This window comes from Diabrotica undecimpunctata, chromosome 4, assembly GCF_040954645.1.
Source record: "Diabrotica undecimpunctata isolate CICGRU chromosome 4, icDiaUnde3, whole genome shotgun sequence".
Lineage (NCBI taxonomy): Eukaryota > Metazoa > Arthropoda > Insecta > Coleoptera > Chrysomelidae > Diabrotica > Diabrotica undecimpunctata.
This window is the reverse complement of record NC_092806.1, coordinates 93,769,294-93,783,078: the sequence shown is the minus strand read 5'-3', so window position 1 is coordinate 93,783,078 and position 13,785 is coordinate 93,769,294. Positions and strand designations below refer to the sequence as shown.

The window sequence follows — 13,785 nt, the reverse complement described above, 5'->3', positions numbered from 1 at the left end:
TTATACACATTCATAGTTCATTCATTCCAAATATATAGTATTTTGTAGTATTTGCGGATTGATTGATTGGCGGTCAGACTAGTAGGACGTGTGTAGTGTCGCTCCGAAATTAAATTCCAATTTTGGGTGGTTTCGAGTGTAATCTGCATGCAAGTTAGTGTAAAGTGTGTTTGAAAGGGACCTTTATGTAAGTAAATAATCAGTTATCTGATTTTGAACTGTAATAAATTCATAGTTAGTTTTAATTGCCCTACGGATAAAAGTGAAACTTCTGAGTGGTCGAAACGAGTTGAGCTTTTTACGCTGGACGGGTGATTAAGAACAATAAACAATAATAATTATCAACAAAAACAATAGGTCTGTTATTCAGGTTTCGGTAAAACTATACAGAATTATAAGGGCTGAATTTATTTGCTGTTTTGATATTGATTGTATTTTTGTATTTACAAGTGGTAGAAGTCGAAACTGATTAGGATCGAGAATAATTGATAAGATTTAACTGTAGAGGTAGGCGCGGCGCTTGTCGAGATCCATAACCGTTATTTATAATATTTATATTTATAAATACTTTAATTACTTGAATAAGAAGAAAAATGGCGGATGCTAAGATTGATGAAGATGGTAAAAGAAAAAGCAAAGAGGAGATAGATATATTTAGCAGGAGCAGAAAAGTGAGCCGAACGCCAGACAGGTCGAAACCAACAACGAATGAAACCAGCAGCCAGAACAAAATGATGGAACTAATGAGACAAATAGCAAGCGATAATAAAAAGAAAAACAATGACCTGGAAGAGATAAAAAATACAATGGGTAATATGATTGAGGAACTAAAAGAAATTAGGAAGGAAAATAGTGAATACAAATTGCAAATGAAAGAAATAATAAGAGAAAATGAAAATCTAAAGAAAGAAATGACAGCGATGAAACAAAAAATAGATAAAATAGAAATAGCATTGGAAGCATGTCAGAAAGAAAAGAAGAAAAATAACCTAATTATGAGAGGCTTACCAATAGACACAATAGAAGCAGAGCAACTGGAGAACTTCATAGAAACAAAAATGGGAGTAAAATCAGAAATAATTAGGGTACAAAAGATAAATGAAACAATGTGTGTTATCGAATGTAAAAAATTCGAAGATAAAATGAAAATACTGAAAGCCAAGGGTAAACTAATAAACTATAAGCAACATAGAGTATATATAGAATGTGACCTAACATTAAAAGAGATAGAGATACAAAGAAATCTTAGGAAGATAGCCGCAGATGAAAAGACTAATGGAAAAAGGACAAAAATTGGATATGGTTTCATAATTATTGAAGGCATTAAGTGGAAATGGAATCAAAAAACAAGCCAGATAGAAAAAATAACATACAATACAGAACCAACTAGTTCAAAAAACTAGCTGAAGAAAACACAATAACGGACCGAGAAACAAAACAGGCACAGAACAGGGACATGAGCAGATCTAAAGATAATAACACAAACGGGAGTAAAAACAAATTGAAGTACAACTTAAACACAGAAAAGAACAAAACAATTTGGAAAATGGCATCATGGAATGTGAGAGGTATAAATGGGAAGGAAATAGAACTGGGGGAAGAAATTAGAGATAAGAACATTGAAATAGTAGCTATAACAGAGACAAAGAAAAAAGGAAAAGGATCAATAATATTAGAAAACGGAATGTTACTAATATACAGTGGAGTGGAAGAAACGAAGAGAGCTCAGGCAGGAGTAGCGTGCATGATAAAGAAGGAGAGTATCAACAAAATAAAAAATTGGATATATTACAACGAACGTATACTAAGAGTAGACATAGATATCGATACAGAGGAAACCAATACAAACCTAATCATATGTTATGGACCAGATGAAGACGCAACAAAAAACGAAAAGAATGAATTCTGGGACAAATTACAAGAAGTGATAAATGATTGTACAGAGAAAATTGTGATCACAGGAGACCTGAACAGTAGAGTTGGGAAAGAAACAGAAAAATGGAACAATGTCATCGGACCTTATGGGGAGGACAAACTAAACAAAAATGGAAAATTACTACTCGAATTCTGTCTAGACAATAACCTGGTGATTATGAACACACACTTCCAACATAAAAGGATACACAAGATCACAAGAGAAGTCAAATCAAGAGACGAACAATCAATTATAGACTATACTATAGTGCAAAAAACAGAGAAGAACTGGATAAGAGACGTAAGGGTAAAAAGAAGTTATGAAATTGGTAGTGACCACTATCTATTAGAAACCACATTCAAAAGCAAAAGAAAAGAAATAAAAAGAAATGAGAACATAAACAGAAAACACAAAGAAATAATAAAAATTTATAAACTAAGGGAAGAAACAACGAGAATAAGATACTCAGAAGGACTAGAGAAAGAGCTGGATAATGAACATGAAATAACAGAAACAATAGAAGAAGAATGGGGAAAATTTAAAAATGCGATGATAAAAACAGCTAAATCAATATGTGGAACCACAAGAAATAACAACAGAGGAAAACGAACATCTTGGTGGAACGATGAAGTGAAAAGAGAAATAAAAGAAAAGAAGAAATTATGGAAAGAATACATCCAGGACAAAACACAACAAAAATATGAAAATTATAAGAGACAAAGAACAAAAGTTAAAGAGATAGTTAAGAAAGAGAAAAAGAAAAGTTGGGAAAAATTCGGGGAAAAAATGGAAGAAAACAGCACAGAAAACGTAAAATTATTTTACAGAACACTGAAAAACCTAAGAAGCAACAAAGAAACGAAACTGAAACAAATAATGAACAAGGAAGGAACAATAATAAACGACGATAAGACAATAATGGAAAGATGGAAGGAACATTTTCAGCTGATACTGAATGGAAATCAAGCGAATACAATGGAGAAGGAAAGCCACAACAGGAGAGTATCCATGAAAAACACGGAAAATACAGAAACTATAGAAAAGGAAGAACTGGAAGAAGCAATAAGAAAGATAAAGATTGGAAAAGCACCAGGAAGCGATGAAGTAGCACCAGAAATGATGAAATATATAGGAGTAAAAGCAAAAGAAAAATTGTTATACATATATAACCTAATATGGAAGAGAAAAGTAATACCCAGAGAATGGACAAATGCAGTAATTATACCTATATACAAGAAAGGAAACACAAGAGACTGTAGGAACTATAGAGGTATATCACTACTATGTGTAGCAGCAAAAGTATACGAAACCATAATAGAAAGGAAAATTAGAAAAGAAATAGAACATAAATTAGAGGATGTACAAAGTGGATTCAGGAAAGGACACAACACACAAGACCATATATTCACCATGCAACAAGTAATAGAAAAAGCCTTAAAGAAAAATAAAGAAATACATCTGAGTTTTATAGACATGGAAAAAGCATTCGACTCAGTCAAAAGAAAAGATATATGGGAAAGTCTAAAGAAGAAACAAGTAAGTGAAGAACTGATAGAAGCAACAAAGAGTATATACATGAAAACAACAAATACAGTAAGAATGTTAAATATACAGTCAGAACCATTCGAAACAACCCAAGGAGTTAGACAAGGGGGAAGTCTCAGCCCACTACTATTCATAAATGTTATAGATGAGATAGTGAAAGAATGTAAGAAAACATTCAAGAAATACTGCATCGGTTGGAACAGAATGCAAATGATAAATGCTGAGATGTGTATATTTGCAGACGACATAGTATTAATTGCGGAAACTGCAGAAAAACTGAAATACAACTTAGAGAAATGGAACCTAGAAGCAAGCAAATACAACCTAAACGTAAACAAAGAGAAGACTCAAATAATGAAAATATCAAGGAAACAAGGGACGGAAGATCAAATAGAAGTAATGATAGACCAACAAAAAATAATACAGACAAATTCATACAAATACTTAGGAACAGTAATTAACAACAAAGGAGACATCGAGGATAACCTTAACAACAGAATGGAAAACACAGGAAAACTATTCCAAGCACTAAATAGAGGATTCCTTAATAACAAAGAAATATCAACAAAGACCAAGATGACAATATACAAAACAATATATAGACCTACAGTAACATATGGAGCAGAAAATTGGATATTAAACAAAAGACATCAGAGCAGAATTCAGGCAGCAGAGATGAAATACCTCAGAAGAACGATAGGAGTAAAAAGAACTGATAGAATCAGAAATGAAGAAATAAGAGAAAGACTCAAAATCAAACCGATACTCGAGGCAATCAAAGAGAAAAAATTGGCATGGAATATATATGGCAAAATAGGACACCTCAGAAGACCGTCAAATAGTGTAATGTAATGAATTGTATTTTAAACGGCCTAACACCGAAAGGTACAAATGGGTCTACTGATTAAGTAAAGTTAAGTTGTAGTATTTGCATTTTTTTTATATAAAGAATTTTTTCTCTCTGGTTACAAGTGATAATATTACATTCTTTAATTTGTACAATAAGCCGTGTCAGCAAGGTTAGACAGGTTCATTCGGTATTGTCTAAGGTAATCTTGCTGAGACTTTAAAAGTTGAATTTAGATCAGCCTTATATACGTTTGAAATGGAGCGATTATATTTAGATCAAGAAAAGCTAGGTCAAGAAATTACAAAGCTTTTAAATAATTTACGAAAACTTCGGAAAGAAAAACGAACGAGAGAATACTTAAACATCAAAAGACAGACACTTGATGAATTGTGGAACGACTTTGAAGATCAAAACACAGAAATTGAAGAGAAGGGTTCGAGAGTTGATAAATATTTTACATAACTTTTACGAACAAGTACAAAAAAGATATGAAGAAACGAAAAAGACTTTAGAGGATTTTATTAAAAATTCGTAAAAGTCTTCGACAAAAATTAGAGAAGTAGAAATTAGGATGGGAAAACTTCATCATTTATTGGAAGACGACGAAACCGATGAAGATATACAAGAAGATTTAAAAGAAGAGGTACAAAAAATAGATGCTTTAATAATGGAAATAACTGTGGACAATGAACAGGATACACTAGAAGAAGGTGAAATAGAAAGATTTTATGCAATGAGAAGAAGGGTGCGGTCGATCATAAAAGAAAATAAGAGATTATAGGCGGAAGGATGCAAGAAAGACCAAATAATATTACCCCAAGTGAAGTTACCCTGTTTTGAGGGAAGGTATGAATCCTGGGTAACATTCTATGATATTTTTAAACGTTTGATACATGAGAATAACCAACTATCAAATGTGGAAAAAATGCAGTATCTGAAGACAAGCCTCCGAGGAGAAGCAAGTAGAATAATACAACATTTAAATACAACAGAAGCAAACTACAGTGTTGCCTGGAAAATGTTACAAGATCGGTACGATAATCCAAGGATGAATCTATTTATATTAATAGACAAGATACTTCAGGCTGCGGAGTTAAAAGAAACGTCAGCAAAGGCGCTGAAAACATTACATGATACTCTCCACGAATGCTTAGAAGCCATTAGTGGACTAGGTATAATGACAGAGTCCTGGAGCCTTCTTATAGCAAGCATAAGTATGTTAAAGTGGGACACAGAAACCAGGAGATTATATGAAACGTCAATTCAAGACAGTAGGAACATTCCGACATATAAGTCAACACAGGAATTCCTACAAAGAAGATTCCAGACATTTGAGATGTTGGAAAAAGAAAGGAAAGGAACAGATCATAGACAACAGGTTAAGAAGAAGATAACCTGTGTGGTGTGTCATGAAGAACATAAACTGTTGAAATGTACAACGTTTCCACGTCAACAAGTACGTGAAAGAAACAAAATCGTAAAGGAAAAGCAATGGTGCGGTAGATGCTTACTACACAAAAGGGAAGTACCATGTTATTCCTATCATAGATGTGCAGAATGTGGTGGACAGCACCATTCATTACTACACTTGTCAGAAGGTCAGTATGATAACAGAAGGAATTCTGAAAACAAAAGGCCACAAAATAGACCAAATTCTAGTGGGTCAGGTCAGTATGATAACAGATGGAATTCTGAAAACAGAAGGCCACAAAATAGATCAAATTCTAGTGGGTCAGGTCAGTATGACAACAGAAGAACTTCTGAAAACAGAAGGCCACAAAATAGACCCAATTCTAGTGGGACCAGAGGTGACAACACTTACGACGGATCGTCAAGGAGAAGAGAATACCGTGAGCTGTTTAAGTCATCAGAATGAATAAGTGCTACTTGTAACGCCATTAGTACGAGTAAGAGACTCAAAAGGAAGCTCACAATTAATGAGAGCATTGATTGACCAAGGCTCGCAGTCATCATTCATTACGGAGCAGGCCGTTACAAGTCTCGGAATAAAAAGAAAGGCTGTCCATGCTCAGATATCTGGAATTGGCAATGAAGACCAAAGAACGTCGAAATGGAGCATAACATTAAACTTACAGGCACATTTCGAAAATGAATTTCAAATGAAGATCGAAGCACTTGTACTACGAAAAATAACAAGAAATCTACCGAAGAAGGAGATACAGATGAAAGAAAGGAACCATAGGAACTTAGTCCTGGCGGATCCAAATTTTAATGAAACAGGTTTAATAGATATTCTATTAGGAGCCAAAGAATATAGTTTGATATTACTGGACGGAGTAGATCAAACAAAGAATGGTTTGCTCGCCCAAAATACAAAATTTGGTTGGATAATGTCAGGGATAGCACAGCAAGAGAATATTCCTAATATACAAGTACTCAGCATGATATCTAGACGACAGATCGATGAAGAAATAAAAAAATACTGGGAATTAAAAGAAGTATATCAAAGCAATACTCTTTTAGTAGAAGAAAAAGAGTGTGAAGGATATTAGAAAAGAACAGTAAAAAGGGATAATGAAGGAAGATTTGAAGTTAAAATATCCGTCAATTCTAATAGAAGCATATTAGGGGGACTCAGAACAGCAAGCATATGCGAGACTGCTGCAATTAGAGAAGAAATTTCAAAGAGACACAAACCTAGAAAAAGAAGAGGTAGTGTTGTGCGCTCGTTGTTGGTCCCAAGGAATCTACCTGCAGTAGATTACAATAGCTTACACTAATTTTAAGTGACATATGAAAATAAAGGAAGGTGGTCAGATATACCATATCGAAACTCCAAGAGAGCCAGAAAACAAAGGTATCAAGGTTCTTGCATCCAACCTCATCCAGCGCCTCGAAGACATACTTTATCACAACCAAATTTAAGTAGTACTTTAAAGAAAGCCCCTCCTAGATCAGTTTCACTTAATGAGCTTAGATTTGAATTAGATAGTTTAGCTGAAACATAAATTCGAAATAATCAAATTATAGGTAGCACTGCTCGGGTGAGATAATAATTCAAAAACTAAGTGAATTAGTGTTATGATTATTGTTATATTATTATTTTATATTTTATATGTTTTAAATATTTCTATTGGTCGTCTGTTTGTTTTTTATATAGTGGCCAATATGTTCAATCACAAATTAACCCCTTAATTTGTAATCTCACATTATTCTTAACTTCTTAATCTATTATAGTTTCACCGTGTATAAGTGACATTGTAAAACCATATCGTATAATATTTTAATAATTAGTTCATTTACCTACAACTAAATATATTGCCGAATAATATATTTTCTAATTGAACTTCCTAAGTGTCGCAATTAAGGCGTAGCTTAAATTGTAGTGTAAGCAAAGTTTGTTGGTATGGTATGATAGGAAGCATTAACCTCTGTGCTTAGGTATGAAATATTTGTGAGATTATAAATTGGGGATTTGAGTTCATTTGAGTACAGTCAATCATAAGTAGTTACCTAACGAACATCATATTGTGTAATTACCAGTAGCTGTCAATAAATCAACACTTTTACTCCACAACTTCAACTTTTATTATACCTATCATCGTCGATCGACAAGAAGCGGACAAAGGGACATTTACAAACCGATTCGAACCCCAAATCCAAGTTCGAAACTTTCCAAATTTTACTGGATTTTACCATATTTTACTATATTTTCTTTTATTTTACCATATTTACTTTTCGTATATTTTAGTAGAAAGCGATGCCCTTCACTCCACTTTGACCTTTGACCCCGCACTTTCGACGCAGCCCCTCGCGCCTCTTGATAGCCCACGTGACCTTGGTGGGGTGACGTCATTGGATCACAGCCCGATTAATTATGTTTAATCATTTTTAAAATTATTAAATTATTATTTATTATTAAATAAAAAATTCTATCGTGTGTAGGACTCGAACTCGCGACCAGCCACACCGCAGCTAAACATGCACACCGCTAAGCAATGGAGGTTATTATTAACCAGCGTCGATAATTGGTATAAAAAAATATATTAAATGTACATGAGATGCGAAAGACTTACACAGAGTGGTATGAACCGTACGCGCACCCGTTTAGCGCAGTTAGTAGGTATATTATATCACACGATTTAGAAACATTTAACATGGGTCATTGATATAAAAAGGTATTCTTCTTCTTGATGTGCCCATCCGTTACGAATGTTGGCGATCATCATGGCAATCTTTATCCTATTTGCAGCATCGCGGAAAAGCTGCACAGATGTTGTGTTGAAACAGATTCTGAGGTTCTTTAACCAAGATGTTCTTCTTCTTCCTGGACCTCGTTTTCCAAATATTTTTCTTTGCAGTATGGCGTGAAAAAGAGCATATCTGGATTTATTTCGCATAATATGTCCGAAGAACTGTAACTTTCGAGATTTGATGGTGGTCAGTACTTCTTGATTCTTATTCATTCTTCTGAGGACCTCCTCATTTGTGATTCGGTCAGTCCACGGCATCTTAAGCATTCTCCGATATAGCCACATCTCAAATGCTTCCAGTTTTCTGAACATAATCTACGTTCAAGGTCCACGATTCAACACCATAAAAAAGGACAGAAAAGACGTAGCATCGCGGAGTAGATAGGACCCCACTACAGGGCACTTTTTTTCCCAGATTCTGGGGAAAAACCGCTCGCGCCTTATGGAGAATATGGTAAATTTCCCCAGACCCCTGACCCAGATTTCCCCAGATTTCACCTAACCTAACCAAACCTAACCTAACGGCAACGTGAAGATAGCGTCAATTCTTCTTCTTTTACGTGACGTCAATTCTTCTTCTTTTACGCAACGTGAAGATAGCGTCAATTCTTCTTCTTTTACGCAACGTGAAGATAGCGTCTATTCTTCTTTTACGTGAATATAGTCTTTTCATCTGTCAATTACAAGACCTACGAAGCGCGTACTATCAAAGAAAATAAATAAAATACAAGTTATATACGACACCTAAGATAGAGACCAATAAACGAATACATAAAGTATAAAAATACAAGTTATAAGCCTTTATATTAAGACAGAGACTAAGAAACGAATACAGAAAGTATAAAAATAAAAAAAATACAAGCAACACTGAAACCTTTATATTAAAAAAAGACATGTACAAGTATTGTTTATTTACATTACATTAGTACCAAAAAGCACGTCTTTATAATCTTCCTCCATCTTTAGTAAGCGATTAGGATATGCCAAGGTAAGAGACGTCTGACAACTAGGAATATCTGAAACAGAATGAAGTTCTTAATTAGGGTATAAGCTACACGATCATCCATAAGAATCAATGTAAAAAAGTGCTGCATTTAACGCATTTAGTAAAATTGATTACATTAGCTGTAAACTGTCGGTAACTTGGATAACTCTCATCTCCTTCTAGAGAGAGAGAAGGCTCGTTAACCGCTCTATCCATTGCTGTGTATGACCTAAGTGAGTAGGGCTCTCGGTCAGTGGCCATAGACACGGGCTATGGACACTTAGCTAGGATTAAATTGCCTTTTTAAAAGAAGAAACACAATAAATAATGTTTATTAAGCAATAAATAAAGTAATTAGGACAGTCAGAAAAGATATGTTGTAACTTATACTAAGAATCTGAAAGAAAGTTATAATTATCTCCTGATCCGGAAATCTGAAAGATAATTATATTAATTATTCTTAAATTAAGAATCTGAAAGGTAAACTATGTTAGTTACTAACAATAGACATAATATGAACAAAATTCAAATTAATAAATAGGGGAAATGTCACTTGTCAAAAATGCTTAAAGTGGGAAGGAGTTGAGCTGGAGACTCGGGATAAAGACAGGAATGTCGGTTGTTATGCCATTCGGGATAATCAACAATAAAAAGGGAACAAAGTACACAGTAAAAATAATTAGAGGCGAAATTCGAATTATTTTTATGAAAAATTTTCTAAGTCGCTGGGACCTATGAAAAATATTATAAGTTATTTTAAGTGGCGTCAAATAGGCATAAATAGTATAAGTCAATTTAAACATTGTAAATAAAATAGCAAATATCAAAGTCAAAAAAGTAATCCTCAATTTTTAACAGTGTACCTGAAATAAAATAAATATCAAATTCAAAGATGGAAATAAATTTTATAAGTTTTACAGTGTACCTGGAAGAGAAAAGAAATAGGATACAAGTTATAAGTATTTAAAAATATCAGAGTCAAAGTTAAATATATAAGTTTTAACAATGTACCTGAAAGAGAAAAGAAATAGGATACAAGTTATAAGTATTTATGTATATGTAAAAATATCAGAGTCAAAGTTAAATATATAAGTTTTAACAGTGTACCTGAAAGAGAAAAGAAATAGGAAATAAAAACACAGTTTCTAAAGTTTATTTGCAAGTATCAAATATATATATGTTGGCAATATATCTGTAAGAGAGAATAAAACACAACACAGGGAGTCTTTATTTAATCTCAATTTTTCTAAAAGGATATATGCACCGTCCGGCGGCTAAGTCCCGTGAAGTAGGGACTTAGCAGAATCCTGAAAGAGAAAATTCCTTACACTACTTGTAAGCCTACCGAAATAATCAGATTTTGGACTAAGTCCAAAAACACAGATTAAATCGATGAAAAATAGCGACGCTTTTAAGGGAATTATTAGCAAATTCGACTAAGTCGAAAAGCACAAATAAATCCCTCAAAAATGGCCGCCGTTGGTTTGCAAACAAACCGTAGTTAAAGATGGGAACGTTAGGTTCCGGGTTTATAGGTGAGCTGTGGAAAGAAAACAAGAAGCTCTGAGAACTTAATCGATCAGAGGATCTTAACTTGCCTAGAAGGCTGGATCTGCGGACCAAACCTGACCAGATCTGATTTCCTGGCCGTCGAGCACTTCTTTTATGCCAAAAGAAGTAGGTCAATCGTAACGGTCGTTTTGGACTTTTTTACGATTGGACCTGCACGACGACCAATGCCCAATTTTCAGAATTATCATTGGCTGCAGCTCAGATGCCGTTCGACCAACGATAATTCAGAAAATGAGCAAGAGACTCCTGAATTATGATTGGCTGCAATTACTGTTGCCATTTGACCAATCAGAATTCAATAGGCTGGGCGACATCCCCCCCGCTTCGAAGATCCTTCTGGTGATTCTGCTTTATTGAAAAAAAACAAGATTTTTACAATAATAATAAGCAAAATGAAAGCAAACAATGTGTAAGTTATATAAAAATGCAAAAGAAAAATGTCTCTAAAAAAAGAATTGTCTTTGCACCACGTCACTCGGCGTCTTCTCCGGCGATGGCGTCGACACGTGGAGGTGGTGCGAGACGGATGTCATCAACGTGGATCAGCCGGTCTACGTCGTTGTCTCGGTGGACTTCGTAGGTATGGTTGCCGGCTGCCCTGATGATTGAGTGGGGTCCTGTCCAGGTCTCTCCGAAATTTCCTCGCTGGTGGTTCCTCACCAACACCTGTTGTCCGGGAACGTATTGAGGTGGAGGACGAGCATCAGGATTTTCCGGGAACAGGTTCCTGGCGTAGACGGCGGCTTTTTGGACCGCTCGCTGGACTCGTTCCCTGTTTTCCCTCTGGTTGGCTTGGAAGTTGGTTTCCTGTGCTCGTCTTGGCCTGTATCCGAGGAGAAGTTCCGCAGGAGTCTGTCCGGTGGCGTCGTTGGCTCTGGTTCGTAGAGTGAAGACGACGTCTCCGACGTAGGAGTCCCATCGGGGGTCCTCTGGTGATGAAACTCTTGCCCGTAGTCCCTTCTTCAGCTCCTGGACTCTACGCTCGACGGGATTGGCCCTCTGGTGGTATATGGGGGCCTTTTCGTGTTCTATGTTGTGACGACGTAGGAATCTCTCCCAGGTGGGTGTTCTGAACTGGGAGCCATTATCAGTGATGATGGTGTTCGGTCGTCCCCATCGATTGCAGATTTCGTCCTGGAGGAAGGACGTGATGTCTCTCGATTTGGCTAAAGTGGTGCATCGGTACTCAACCCAATTGCTGAGGCAGTCCGTGGCCAAGAGGATAAAACGGTTCCTTGTTCCTCGAGCAGGAGGATAGGGACCTAAAACAACGAAGGAGATCCTCTCCCATGGGTTGACGGGGGCCCTCGAAACTATCGGAGCTCTTGGTTGTCTCTTTGATGCTTTGGTTGTGGCACACTTCAGGCAAGATCGGATGATGATATCCTTGGACATGCCGGGCCAGAAGTAGAGTTCACGGATGGCTCTGGAAGTCTCTTCTTGTCCCGGATGGTTAGCTTCCTCACTGTCGTGGTAAACTTGCACAACCTCAGTTCGGAAGCAACCAGCGACTAACAGTCGTTTTGAGCCATCCTGGAGGTAGTAGGCGGTGTCGTCTTCTACCAGGAAGTCATCGAGGAGGCCTGACTCGACGTCATCACGAGGTCCTCTGGACTGAATTCGACGCCAACGGGTAATGAAGCGCTGCACTCCGTGGTGGGTCTGGTGTGCCCTCTGGATTTGTGTTTGCAGCGGCATGTCATTAAGGTCGTCCAGGATGGGGTGGTTGGCACCATCTTCCTGGGCTTCTAGGAGGCACAGCAACGGAAAGGTGTTGTCTTCCATCATGGGTTGCTGTGGCCAGGCTAGGCGGTCGACTTCAGCATCAGGGTCGTGGATCGTCTCCTCCTCGGTGGTCGGATGGCGTGATAGGTGGTCCGGCAGCTGGTTGTCTCTACCGGCGACGTGGATCACCTTGAAGTTAAACTCTTGTAGGAGCAGAGCCCATCGTGATAACTTGGCTTTATCGGATTTGTAACGATCTAGCCACAGTAGAGCTCTGCTGTCGGTGTACAGTGTGAAGGCCTGGTCCTGCAGGAAATGTTTGAAGCGCTTCAGGGCCCATATGACAGCAAGACATTCTTTTTCGTTTATATGATACCTCTTCTCAGCTGGCTTCAGCTTGGTGGAACCATATGCGATGATCCTTCTGTTGTCAGGTTCACCTTGGAATAGGACGGCGCCCATGCCTATCTCAGACGCGTCCGTCTGCAGGCTGAAGGGCAGGCTGGCATCTGGCCGTTGTAGTTCCAATTTATTGGCAATGGCATTTTTGATGTTATTAAATGCCCTGTCAGCTACTTCGTTCCATTGAAAACGGTGTTTTACCGCTGTTAGATCTGTCAGCAGGGTCACCATCTCCGCAAAGTTTGGAACGAAGTCTCGTAGCCAGCTGGCAGTGCCAATAAAAGACCTCAGTTGGCGTAGAGTCTTTGGAGTCGTGAACCCTTGGATCTTGTCTTTGTGTCTTTCCATCGGTTGTGTGTTGGTGGAAGTAATGGTATGGCCCAGGTAGTACAGTTCTTTGGCGGCGAACTGGCATTTCTTCAAGGACACCCACAGGCCGTGAGTGCGTAGGCGCTCCAGGACCAGGTGCAGGTGCTTTTGGTGTTCCTCCCAGGTGGACGAGTAGATGATTATATCGTCCATGTACACCTTGACAAATTCGTCCACAAAGCCGGCGAAGACGGTGGTCACCAGCTTT

General features: G+C 37.2%; 1 protein-coding gene across 1 annotated transcript; it reads left to right on the top strand.

The window, feature by feature from the left end:
* Positions 1-6,247: 6,247 nt before the first annotated feature.
* LOC140438816 (uncharacterized) lies at positions 6,248-6,823 on the top strand. The gene has a single exon (XM_072528463.1). It carries the CDS (start codon positions 6,248-6,250, stop codon positions 6,821-6,823), a length of 576 nt encoding a protein of 191 aa, XP_072384564.1.
* Positions 6,824-13,785: the final 6,962 nt, after the last annotated feature.

Coding starts and splice junctions, on each gene's coding strand:
- LOC140438816 (XM_072528463.1), top strand. CDS start 6,248: ATGAGAGCATTGATTGACCAAGGCTCGCAGTCATCATTCATTACGGAG.